This window comes from Helicoverpa zea, chromosome 19 (genome assembly GCF_022581195.2).
Source record: "Helicoverpa zea isolate HzStark_Cry1AcR chromosome 19, ilHelZeax1.1, whole genome shotgun sequence".
Classification (NCBI taxonomy): domain Eukaryota; kingdom Metazoa; phylum Arthropoda; class Insecta; order Lepidoptera; family Noctuidae; genus Helicoverpa; species Helicoverpa zea.
Window position 1 is genome coordinate 2,732,952 of NC_061470.1, and position 14,107 is coordinate 2,747,058.

Consider the following 14,107-nt stretch of genomic DNA (forward strand, 5'->3'; position numbering starts at 1 on the left):
ATATAAACGTCTGTTTTTCTCAAAACTACCGTTTTCATTGAAAATTAGACGTGAAAATTCATTGTAAATAATTGTTTTGAGAAAACTGTCGTTTATGTCATAGTCATTACGTAATGAATGATTACCTACTTTCATCTGACTGAGTAGATGCTCATATTTTCGAAGACCTAAAAATATATGTAACCAAGAGAATCCTGGCATTCAAGGTTTGACGTACTTTTTTGAGACATAGAAGAGTCTCCGAATACATACTAATGTACATAAATTAGGTACGGTTTGCTGTAAAGAATATTGTATTCTATTCAATTGATCTAAAGTCGAAAACTAAACCATACTTATACTGGTAGGTTCCCAATAAACACATCGGTTGATTGATTTGTTTGTACCAGAGGCAAGTTTAAAAGCTAATTAAAATTTCCGTATAAGCAGCTCAATATCGTCGGCAACTTGGTAACTTAATAACTTGAAAAGCGTTTAAGTTTCTATTCAAGTAAGGACGTGGTCCCATTGTAGGAGGTAGCGGGTAGTCGTTTGTTTGCTAACCACATTAATCATTTATAGAGATAGAAAGAAGATTAAGTGATGTAAAAGGCTGGCGGAAGCTATGTACATGGAATTGGTAACAAAACTACCTAGAAACATATTTACCTATCAATGCTTAGTTAGTAAAATAATGTATGAAAAATGTTGACTAAATTCCTTTCAACTGTTTGGGGACTTCAAATTACCCCTGCCACTGAAGAGACAGTGAAAGGAACTTTAGGAGTGTTACACTTTTGACTAAAAAAGCAACATGGGTGGGCCACGCTGCTCCTGAAACCATTCATTCATGTACCAAGGCCTCGGTTTCTCTTTAGAAGAATCTTGACCGCAGCCCCGGCAAGACACGTAAATATCGCCACGATCTCAGATCAGCGTGACAAATCTAACTTCTGTCTGATATTTCTCCGGTCTTGTCAAATTGTCATCCCGTTGGGCTTTGAGAACGAAGGAATAGTTAGTGAGCGCACCTGTATATTCGCAAATGGTTGTACGTTATAAGTAAAATGTCCAGCTGCTGCTTATTAGAATGGTTTTTTTTTTCGACCTGCTTTCCGCTCGTTGTGGGACCTAAACTTTACCCAACCAAGTAGTTTGTGGGGAAGTCTGAAATACTGACTAAGAAACTCTGTAGTGTTCGAGTGAATTGTATTGACATTTCTATTTAGTGGCATTATTCTATACTTGTGGCTTGTTTTGTTCCTTGTTTCAGAAGTTGGGGAGAATATCAGATAGGTAAGGAGAATTGTTTATTGAAATACAATTCTATGTTGTGGTAGGTAGATAGTTCAGAGGCCTGGTTGTGAAGCAATACGTTCTAGATCCAAAATGAAGCTAAGGCCAAATGATTTGGCCTAAATCTAATTCGAAAAACAAGACTTTAACTCTAATATTTGGGCTATGTTCCTGACGATGAAGGACCTTCCTTTATTTCTTTTCGGCCTGGCTAAAGACATAAATGTAATAATCGATTGTGTTATTTATTTCGGTGGACATAGTTGAATGCCTCTCTAAGGCACGATTTCATTATGTAAAAAATCGGTAAAAAAACCTTTTAAGTTAAACGGTTTTATCTTATGTGCACTGAAAACTAGAAAATAAAAAAATAGTTACTTACCTGTCAACCTACGTAGGTGGTCCCGGTCATATTAGACTAAAATAAAAACGTGGGGCCCATTAACTATTGCTGTAGTACTTTCTTCTAGAGGTATAATAGGTGTGGATTGCATCGACTTACTATAATCGTAACTGGAGATTTTGACAATCAATAAATCAGCCGTAGCGGCTTCACCAGCGAACGCCGAGCTCATGATCTACCAAAGTATAAAAATATGCTTTAGTCTAATATGACCGGGACCACCTACGTAGGTTGACAGGTAAGTAACTATTTTTTTATTTTCTAGTTTTCAGTGCACAAGATAAAACCGTTTAACTTAAAAGGTTTTTTTACCGATTTTTTATTTTCTAGTTTTTAGTATTTAATGAAAATGCCTACCGAATATTCCTCATTCTATCTTATTCATTTGGTTAATCATTATTACATGGTCTCTTACCTGATAATTTATTACAATCTAATTTTAAAAAAGTCTTTTTTTTTAACGACGCCAAAAATCATCAAGTGACCCCTCCCTGGGTCAGCAGCAGTAAGGGAGTGCCAGACTCTTACTGACTAAAAATAGTTATGTTTCGTCGTAAGCCTTTTATCTTTTATGTACCAGGGCCACGGTAACTCTTTCGAACAATCCCGCAGCCCAGGCAGGCCTTGGCCCTGTTGGGCCCCGCTGGGGTTGTTGACAGTATTCTACTTGTGTAGCCCTTTCATTTGATACCCATATTGAGGGGGTTGTGGAAAAAAAAATATGTAATCCGCCATTTTGTGCCGGCGGCCATATTGGATTTACAATGTTATTGATATTACTATATTGTATTGTCATCGGAATTAAAGGTGTATACAAAATTTCAGATTAATCGGTTGACAGGAAGAGGTTGAAATTGGAATTACTAAATTTGACCCAAGAATAAATAATAAAATAAACGGGGTGAGCTAAATAAAACCGATTAATAAAAAAACGATCACTCATCCAAAACCGGACTGATACTGGTACAGGTTAATCGTGATCAATCGACACAATAACTTTATCTGCCTAGCCTTTTCCCGTAGTCAGGGTCAGCTTCGAGTCTTCGCTTAGTACCAGTGTGTTAGTATAAGAAGCGACTGCCAATCGAACCTTGTTCGTTCATCACGACAACCCTTAGTAAGACAGGTTCTCAGACATTTCTACCGACTGACCAACCAATTTACCTACAGCAATCGTATTTTAACGGTTCCTTTTGTTCCTCTCACCCAAGCTCCTACTACCACTATCACAATTCACCCACCCATCCAAATCAGACCTACTCCATGCATCGCTGAAACCTCGATGGCCGATGCCACGTCATCATTCATAACTAGAACATTAATCATTAACGGCTAGTGATTAGCAGACGGGTACACGACGGTACAAGTAATCGGAATAGAATTGGACGACTTACGATTACGGAATGATTTCTAAGTATTGGGAAGATAGGATTTTGAGTGCTGCATTTTTGTTTAATTTCTGATTGGATTTTTTTTTGCCTTGTTGGTTTAGCTGTATGTTTTTTTGCACAAAGTTTTGTTTAAGTAACTACATGGATTTAGGGAAAATATCTTTGTGATGTTTTGAATTTATCTACGATTTTCTTCGTTTTAGTTTGAAAACATTTCTGGCTCACTGGGTATATGGTACTGGCAATGCCCTAATACCTATTTCTTGTTTTCATTCGGCACAACATAATATTTTTCTTCCATACCTTCCTATCTGATGCTACCTCCCAAATAAAATTCGGAATACGTACCTACGTATAGTATGTAGAAATGTTCGCGTTCTGTCTCGTGTTTTTTTTTAATATCACTCTAATTGACATTCATTTGTTATTTGGTGCAAAATTACTTTCCAATTATGTCCCCATAGTATCACTTTTTCAACAAAATATATTTACAGAGACTTTCATGGCATATATTGTATCAATTTCAAACTACTCCAAACTAATAATCGGGATGACCTACATACTCCCGTAATGCCGCACTTATCAGTGAGAGCGAGATAGCCACATTATTTTACACCCATCTCTTTCTAAAATCCGAACAATGTCCGTCTATTTTCGGGCGACTTCAATTCACTCGGCTCGTCAGTGTCGTTCATTCAATGCGCATGGCAACTTTCTTTGACCGCTAGTGCGCATGCGTTACTTGTGTCAAGCGGTGACGCTCTCTCCGGCATAACCTTACTTTTTATTTATCGAAAAAATATTTTAATTATACACAAAAATGGCCGTGTCCGTGTTACAATTAGCTGGTTTAGCGTGTATTGCGTATTTAGTGTTGAAAATAGTGAGAAGTGTTTTGAAAACATTGTATACTTACGCTATCGGACCTGCGTTGTTTAAATTGGATTTCAAATCGAAAGGGAAATGGGCTTGTGAGTATTCTTTACCTACTATTTTTACTATTGTTTAACTTTCTACTTGAGAAAACTAGAGCACATTAAACAATACCTAGTTGTGTGTAATTTTACTTCCTAATTTCGGGAGGTCGCTGACCTTTGAAATCAAAAGTTCAATGGCGATACATCAATTGACATTGCAAGGAGAAATTTTAGGAAGTGGTTTACCAATTACATGACCTATAAACATAATTAATAATAAAACCAAAAAAAGGTATTTATTAGGTCGGATTAAGGAAAGAAAGTTACAAAAAATACCCTTAATTTCGTTCGTATGCAATAACTTTCTTTTTTTGAATGAATCATTTTGTGAAATGAATGAATAGCATGTTATAACAGTTTATGGTGTGAAATCAGGCCCATTACGGTGATTTGGTGCCTTTATCCATGGATTTTTAACGGCAAGCTATAAGTGCTGGTTAAAAAAAAATGTAAGCTAGGTACATTTTTTTATCCGTATGAGATTCGAACTTGCGATATGTTGTGCCGATACACTGCTTATTAGTTTTTTAGGCACTTTTAAAGTTGGTTGTAATAAAAAATTGCCTTGAATGCCAATTAAACCAGTAAACGACATTGACCGGTCAAGTGCGAGTCTTCATTCAAAATTGAAGGTTCTGTACTTCAATGCTTATAGACTTTTTGCTATGCTATGATTTTTTGTGCTCGTGGGTCGAACGATCGTAAGGTTAAGCAACGCTTGGCGCGGTCGGTCCGATAATGGGTGACCACGTTGTCACAACCAGTTTTCCGAGTTTCGGGAGAAACCTTGATGCCCTAGTTGCCCTTCCCCTTTAAAATTCGCGATACTATTCACATAAATATTCTTTCAAACATGTTAGATACTTGCAGCCGGAATAATTTATTCAAGTATCTCGTCTGGGAACGGAACATGCGACACGCAGGCCAACAGCTGATATGATTCTTCTCTCGTCACACGTCTTCTCGTCAAATAACAGTGTCCTCTATGACGTCAGTCATCATATGGCTTGCGTATGCGCTGTAATGTTTTGTTGGTACATTTTGACTATAGTGAAGTCGCTTCTAGCGAACTTCGGAGCGGTGGAGTCATTTGGCAACAACTTTTACCTAACCTATGCTAATTAATATGTATGATAAAGAGGAAATACCTATGTCTTTAGTTTGTTTCTTTGTACTTTAAATTTTCAGAAACTACTGAACCGATCTGAAATATTCTTTCACTATTGGGAATGGGAAGCTACACTCTTTCAGAGTATCATATTATGCTATAGGTATTTTATCCCGGTACGGCCAGTAGTTCTCACGCGGGGATACGGGTGAAACCTCGGGAAAACAGCTACCTAAACGTTTACCCATTATGGATTACGTTCAAATAGTCGTATAAAAACTATTGATAGCTTGTTACTTTCATTGTTAAATCAGCATTTCGTTAGTAGGTAATTAGTTATGCAAACCTTGGACTGTGAACAATTGATTTTAAAATCGAACATGACTAGACATTTTGAAATTGGTGACATACCTACCTACATACAAAATGACCAACATTTACTTTAGTAGGTAAGTCAAGACAAAATTACGTACCTACTGTCGTGTTAGACTAATTTGAAAGTATACATAATATAGGACACTTTATTTCAGTCTGCGCAGTTGCATCAACGATTAAAATGTGTATTAACTATGTCTCCACGGTTTTACCCGTATCCCGTGAAGGATAAAATATAGCCCAGGTCATACTAGGATAGGGTTGCTTCCCAACAGTCAAAGAATTCTCCTAATCGTTTCTGTAGTTTCGGAGCTTTTACAAACGTACAAAATAATGTTTTTTCTTGATTATATTCGTAGGACAACGTCAAGTTTTTTTCTGTAGATATAAAAAATAACATGTGGTGTACATCGGGAACATCAACCTACCTCAATCTATCAAGTTTTTTCATGCGATTTTCAACCTTATCACAATAGTAGAAGGTTAATGTTCGATTGATACAGATTCGGACCTGCTGGCCTCTGTACCAAAAGTCATAAAAAAACATACCACTACCATCACCCACTTCGTTAACATTGAAATAAAGTAAACCATTGTACTCATTTCCGTATTAATTCCTGAAGTTTCAATAACAACAACTTTTATATTTCAATGTAAAAACCTTAAATTCAGGTCTTGTAAGTAACGGTATCTTCCGTTAACGTAGGCAGTTTAAACAGTTACAAATCGGTCAAGTGCGAGTCGGATTCGCGTACGTAGAGTTCCGGACCACTACCACTACCACGTCTATGAAACAAATAAAAAATCACGTTTTGTGTCCGTTCTCCCTGACCTTTAGCTTTTATTCTACTTTTCAGTACTTATTTGTTGTTAAAACAGAAATATACATAGACTACGTAAATTGTAACTGTCCAATTACGGCCGGTTCACACATGTCTCCGTTTTACTGTTCCGTTTTATCGTGTACGTTTTTTTTTCGTCGATGGCGTATGTAGTTGTATACAGAATACTGTGCCATGTGTGAAGTCACTCATACCACTACATACGCCATCGACGAAAAAAAAACGTACACGATAAAACGGAACAGTAAAACGGAGACATGTGTGAACCGGCCGTTATCAGGGTTCATTAAATACAGCCACATGGCAGATGATCGGACAAGCGGACAGCAAAGTCTTAATAACAGGGTTTACCCCTATTAATACGGAACCCTAAAAATCTACATGCTATACACACAGTAGGTATGTATGTAAACTTTCGTTAATGATTATTTCAATTGGAGTTTTTGTGGCAGAAAACAATTCTGGAATTCCAGGTTAATTAATTAAAATCTATTTTGAGAACCGATCGATGAGGAAGAGAACAAACATAATATAGGTATTACTATAGGTAAATAAAATATAGGTATGTAGTTCTAGCGATAATAAATAATGATGTCAGTCTTGCTTATATCCACAATATTAAGCAAGCCGGAGACGTGGGTAAATATTATAAAAGCACATATTTAAAATACATAAACATTGAATACCTTTTCATATTTGTAGGCTTCTATTGTAATAAGTTTTTCATCTCATTTACTAACATCGTTTATGATGGCTAACTGCCGTTCCAATATTGTTATCTTCATTTAGTTACTAGACATCGATTTTTTACTTAGCACCAAACAGGTAATGACAAATTCGTATCTATCTATAGTTATTAAAAGAACAGATAGATTGAATATTGGTAACGACTATATATCGACTTCGAAAATCCATTCAGTAGTTTTTGCGTGAAAGAGTAACAAACATCCATACATCCATACATACAAACTTTCGCGTTTATAATATTAGTAGGATGTTTTTTTGCATTTATTTATCTTTCAACATATAATTTATATTTTTAAATATTAGATTATAAAAAAAAAAATAAAAAAACATTTAAAAATAGGGTTGTTTCCAATTTTCGGAAATCTATTTAGATAGCTTCTAAATAATTTTAAGACCACCCTCTCTTTCATTTTTCGTCTCAAATCTTTTTATTTTTTATGTATTACATGTTTTTCTATTTGTCTTAAAATATTGCTCAGAAAACGCTAGATCACGTGACTGTGACGTCAACGTTCTCTGTTCATTCCTTTACATTTTAAAGCACATCTAACGAGAAAAAACTAACATACCAACTAATGGATTTCTTAATTTTAATAATGTATTTTTATAAAATAGCTACAAAAACTATAATATTTTATACATATAGATTATTTTTATACATTTGCACAAAAATAAAATACCTCAAATGTTTTGAGTTGTGTACGCGGAAAGATGAAATGGTGCAAAGAAACGTAAAGTTTGTGTGTATTTATATTGAGGTTATGTTTGTGTCCGCGTTCGAAAAGATTTGATGCTTTTTCAAAAAACTTAAATTAAATGAATGTCAACAAGGTTTGTGTTGTGCGAGACTGTGGAAATACGACCATTAGTGCTCTAAATAAAGTGTTCATCCAAGTACCGCTGAATAAAAATCTTGGTTATTGGCAAAGAATTGAGCGACCATAAAAGAGTCTACTCTTGGCAGATTGGAACTATCAGCTTTCATAAATCTTTTCTCCATAATTCTTTAGCAGTTGTATCACTTAAATGCAATTAACACAGAACTTCACAGAAGCAAATAAACAAAACATTAATTCTGAGGTTATTTCGATATATCTGTCACTGTCAAATACTTGTCATTGTCAAATATAGAAAGGATGACGTCATCGGTCTCTTCTCGTCGTTTTTAATGGCGTGACGTCACAGGCTCAAAATTAAAATTTCATAAATTAATTAAAAAATATATGGTCAGTTATAACTAATATAATATAGCTTATCGTGTTTCTAGTTTTGTGAACTTTCGGTGCATTTATTTAATTTTAACTAAATGAATACTAGGAAACAACCCTATTATATATGTTTATTATTACACCTACTATTTCAAAACCTGTTAATTCTAACGCCTATTTACACAATGATAACGGGACATTTCAAGGCCACTTTTAGTTTTCTTTATCACCTCTTTGTTATATAATTGGTTAAAAGTGCCAAAGTACAGTCACCTTCGGTAAAGTTCGGCATTATTCGGTAAAGTTCGGAATCACTCGGTAAAATTCGCAATGTGGCTTGAAAACGTTTTTTGCATTCTCATGTTGAAGAAAGTGGGTGAATGACTTTCACGTTTTTTTAACATTAAGCTATATTTGGCTGGAACTGACCTACTGGTTTTACTGGTTTTTATATAATGGTTCATGTTGTTTTTTAAGGTTTTTGAAAAATACCTTAATGTTAAGTTAAGAGTAGTCTTCCTACTTTCATGACGGTAATGTCTGGTAACCAGTTTTACCAAGTGGTATCGGTTTTTCTGGGTAACTGGGTTGAGGAGATAAGATAGGCTGTCGCTCCGTGTACTTGAAACCCCGGTGCTCAGTGGCAACCGATTAGAATATACCTACTTGGCTAGGCGGATGATAAGCCCTATAATTCAATAATCGATCATAAAGTAATTTTTCCTCCAACAAACTCTCATACAGCAATCATTTTTAGCTCATTTTGGTACGGAACCCTACGTAGGCCAGTCGGACTGGCACTTGACTGGTTCTTTTAATTTTCCTTTTTTCTTTGAACGATCTCCAACTGTGAGATTCGTGACGTACCTCAGAAAACATGCATACAAACTGAAATCAATAAAAACATTTTTATAACCTCTTCGTACAAAGTCGGTTAAACATATCAACAGCTGTATCCACGCAGACGCAACCACGTGCTTAGCAGATAAGCATTGTGAACGCATGGCTTATCGTGCGCAAGAGTTTACGTTGTATCATATCGGCTTGTCTTGTTAGTGAGTTAGTTAGTTTGCTTGGTTATAGTTACTTATGTTGTTGCTCAAGTTTTTTTAAAGGGTTTTGGGTAAAAATAAAACTTAAAATACTTGTTTTTTAGCTTCAAAATATTTCAGAATTAGAGGTAAAAATGTGCACATCAAAATGCAGACTAGATTATAACTTAATGAGTTTTAATATTATGGGAATTAAAAGAAATATACGCACTTAATAAAAATAAAAAAACGGTATTTTTGATCTTCAAGTAAGGTTCTAGACAGACGGACTGCATTTCGACTGCAATCCAACTGCAATTTGCAGTTCAAGGGCAGTTTAAGTGTAGTTGACACGGCTGCAATAGAACTGCAAATCAACTTCAGAACACGACTGCACGCCGACTGCATTCAAACTGCCCTTAAACTGCAAATTGCAGTTGGATTGCAGTCGAAATGCAGTCCGTCTGTCTAGAGCCTTAATGTCTGTATTAAAGGTTTCCCGTAGTCAACTGCCTGCACCGTGATGAAAAGCCCTATGCTCTTTTTTGTACGAGACATTGTAATTCGCTTCTGTAAAATTCAGTCGTTATGACGAGAAAGCACGATCAACATAAAGATAGAGTTCCTTTAATACTTATATTGTAAGTATAAAAATAATACGTTTTCCTAAACAAATAGTGGAACTTCAGAAATTGCACATTGTTTTTATTTTTCACGAAAAGGGTCCTGTAAAACCGCCACTTCGCTACTTAAGTTGTTATTTAAGTATGTAAATGCTTGTTCTTTGGTCACAAAGGTGTTCTTAAATTCCTTGTAAATTGTGAAGAGTTTCTACTTTACTTTTGCGTTTGGGACAAACTTTTTATTGTTCAATTTTCTTCGCTACTTTTTTTAAATTGGAACTTTTTAATACTTCTTCTGCTGTGTGGGTTTTTGTAAACTTAAATTCTAGTGTTTATGGCTGGTTAACTGTTAAGGGACATAATTAAACCTAGATACATTTTCTTGCATACCTTGCATAACTTTAATTACTACCCTGATTGGTGGCAACACTGAAAGACTGAAGGGTGCCTATAACTCTACAACCCTGATTGGTGGTGAGACAATCAAAGATTGAGAGCTAAGGAGACAAAATGCAGAGGCCTTTGCCCAGCCGTGGGACAGTAAGTAAAATAGAACTGAATTGTAACTCACTCCGTAGAAGTACCTATCAATATTAATAACTATGTTTTTACATCATGATACTTAATAGAAAAATCTACGAAATACAGCTATGACAAAATTGAAAAAAATGTAGTGTATAATCACTGTATTATGCGAGTTGGTATTTTTGATAAGCAATCCGTATTACAGTTTTATGACTGATTATCATACTAGTATATATAGCCAACTTATCAACCAAATGATTGCTGTGAATTTGAATTAAATTGTCTGTGTATATTTTAGTTTATTTCCGTCATTTGTCTAGTATGCATCCAATTAAATAGTGGGACTACCCAAAAATGTGAAGATGTGCATTTTATAATATAGTTAGATAATAATTATTGCCAATTGCGGCGATGTAAATATTACTAGCTGAATATTTTTAGAACTACGTAATACCTATCATGTTTTAGCATATTCCTAATAAACTGAAATAATGTACTCAAAAGTTGACCAAATGAACGATTTGTACCTATTAGCCTGTTTCACGTATTTGTAGAATGTTCTACTGAACTAGTTTAATTAATTAGCTCATTATCATTAGTAGTCTATTCATTATACCAATACATACATTAAAATGTTTCACATATTTTGTGAGGGAGTCTATAAGTTGTAGCTCTATAACTATTGTAAAGCTGGAGAGTTTTCGTATGTTTGTTATGCATAGAGATGAAGAATTTGTTTGTTTGGAGAAGCTTATCTCAGAAATTACTCCACCGTTTTGAAAAAATATTCAAGTGTTTCATAGTCTATTTATCGAGGGAGGCTATAGGTTCTTTTCTATCCAGGAGCTCTGAGTAGTTTCCACAGAACGAAGGTGTGTAAACAAGTTATGTCAAGAAATTACAGTATGAAACTCAAGGAATAAGTGAAATATATTTAAAATCCTCTTTGTTGGAGTTAAGTAAAACTTGCTCGTTGCTCTAAGACTGAGAAATGTTACATTTACTGTTGAAGTTGTATGCGACTTACTGTACCTATTAGTGGGCTAGGAAATTAGCGGGTTAAGAAAAAAACTGTTCATCATCCTCCGAGCCTTTTTCCCAACATGTTGGGGTCGGCTTCCAGTCTAACCGGATGTAGCTGAGTACCAGTGCTTTACAAGAAGCAACTGCCCTGACTGACCTCCTCAACCCAGTTACCCGGGCAACCCAATACCTCTAGGTTAGACTGGTGTCAGACTTAAAAAAAAATGGTAAACGATTATATTCCGACATTAGTCGTTTTAAGTAGATGCACCTTTAGGTAATGATGCTGTTTGTAAACGAGGGAATTGGCACGTTTAGAAACAATATATTGCATAGTGTGATTTTCATTACAGTAGCAAGTGATTTGATTTTGTATTGTTTAGCAATAATTTTAGTGGCACCTCGCATAGTAACCTACTTCTTTAATTTTATACCTACCAAGCACAACGTTGCATTTGTGTATCATACGTCAACATTTACAATAAATAATTTAAATTATTATGCCGTTGTGATAATTTCTGATAAAAAGAAAGGACTATGGGTCCGTTCAAACAGACCGGCTCGGAGAGCATTTTTCTTTTCAGACAGACCGGAGCCGATCGGCTGCGCGAGCATTAAAAAGCATGCATTCGGAGCCAATCGTCAAGAAAAATTATGCGATCGGAGCCGGTCGGCTCCTCTTATTGTTTCACACCGAGCGCCTTCGAGCATTCTTAATGACAAAAGGAGTGCACATCCAAAAATAAACCTTAGTTCACATACTCGATTTTTAACGTGTTAAGAATTTGCTCTTCTCTCCGAGCCGGTCTGTCTGAGAACGGACTCTACAATGATGTACGAGTCTTGTAGTTACTAAATCAACTAGCCAACTAGTATCATCCTTTAAAATAAACCCCTATTTATATCCCCAAAACTATTTCAGAACAATTTCCGCTTGAAAACGTTTGTTTAAGCTAATCTGTCTGAACTCGCTCACTTCGTGGCCCCAACATTACAACTTTCAGTTTATTTACACATCGAGGGTATTTTAAACTTTTAACACTTCCTAACAGCGAGGCTTTTCCTACTGCAAATGTCAAACTACCCTCGAGCTATACACTGGTTCTTTGTGTGAAAGACACAAGTTTTGCTTTACGTTGATATTTTAATTTAGTTTATATGCTGGGTACCTCTCGAGTATGAGGGTGTGGGTGCGATTCCAGTTCAGGCAAGTACCAATGCAACTTTTCTAAGTTTGAATGTACTTTCTAAGTATAGGTATCTTGGACACCAATGGATAAAAAGGTGAAGGAAAACATCTTGAGGAAACCTGGACTATATAGTCTGAAATCACCAACCCGCATTGAGCAAGCGTGGTGATTAATGCTCAAACCTTCTCCGTGTGAGAGGAAGCCTGTGTCCAGCAGTGGGATGATAAAAAAGGCTGTAACTGTTATCATAATATGCTGGGCTTTTTAGTTAATTACATAAAGATATGTATTTTTTGAGCTATGTTGAGGTCGTCTTCCGCTCTAACCAGTTGCAGCTGAATACCAGTGTTTTACATGGAGCGACTGCCCTATCTGACCTTCTCAAGTCGGGCAAACCCCTTAGTAAGACTTGCTGTCAGACTACGCCTGCCAAAGATATTCAATGGCAGTTACAAACACCAATATCTTAGGTGATCTTCACACTGCCCCGCATCACGCTGCATCTTGCGTGTCGTTTTGTAAATTCACGCACAGCGAGTTCCATTTTCAAATATACACGTCACGCCCATTCAAAATCACGCGCGGCATTGCGGGATTCAGTGTGCCATACCTTGCGTCTCGCCCCGCACCTACGCGCGGCGGTGCGTGTTTCTCCGCATGTATGTGCGTGATCCGCATGAACGCGCGTGGATGCATTTTCAGTGTGTTGGACTATGCGTGTTTTCCATACAAACGGAGATATTTCCATACAACGGAAAAAAACGCATCCACGCACTACGCTGCATCATGCGGGGCAGTGGGATAATCGCCTAAATTACTAAATAATACGAAATACTTGTGTCTCACCAGCAAATGAAACCTTCGTTAATTTTAATTGATTAGTTACACTTAGCTGACATGGGTTTCTGTCAGATTGACAGTGACATGTGTCACTTTGTGTAAGAGTGAGATGGTATGGCATTTTATATTCATATTCGATCAATTTGTATGCTGTTTAGTATAATATATGCTTGTAGACCACGTCTTCTTTAGAGATATTTTTTTTCAACCGCATCCGATGGTATCTGTTTCTTGCGATCATCCCTAAATGCTGCATACATACCGCTATTTAGCACCGATATCGTATCGTAAAAAACGCATAGAAATCAGTTCATACATTAGAGTTATGGTGCCACAAAAAAACACATAGCGGTCAATCTCACAACACCATTTTTGCATTGAGGGTTAAAAATAAACTAGGTAATAAAACGTTACAAACCTAATAAGAACACCATGTATTCTACCAAAACACCACAAGAATGTCTCAAACCCCTAAAAAAGGGTTGTTCAGTAATTTTGTACTACAAACCGCAACGGCCAGATTTAACTAATGTTTAGGCTAACCAACAG

General features: G+C 36.1%; 1 protein-coding gene across 1 annotated transcript in view; it reads left to right on the top strand.

Moving 5' to 3' along the window:
- The first annotated feature begins 3,746 nt into the window (after positions 1 to 3,746).
- Positions 3,747 to 14,107, top strand: part of LOC124639655 (very-long-chain 3-oxoacyl-CoA reductase) — a 28,692-nt gene continuing 18,331 nt past the window's right edge. The window contains exon 1 of the mRNA XM_047177097.1: positions 3,747 to 4,040. Within this exon, the coding sequence (XP_047033053.1) occupies positions 3,890 to 4,040 (151 nt within the window). The 5' untranslated portion in view covers positions 3,747 to 3,889. The remainder of the gene's footprint in view (positions 4,041 to 14,107) is intronic.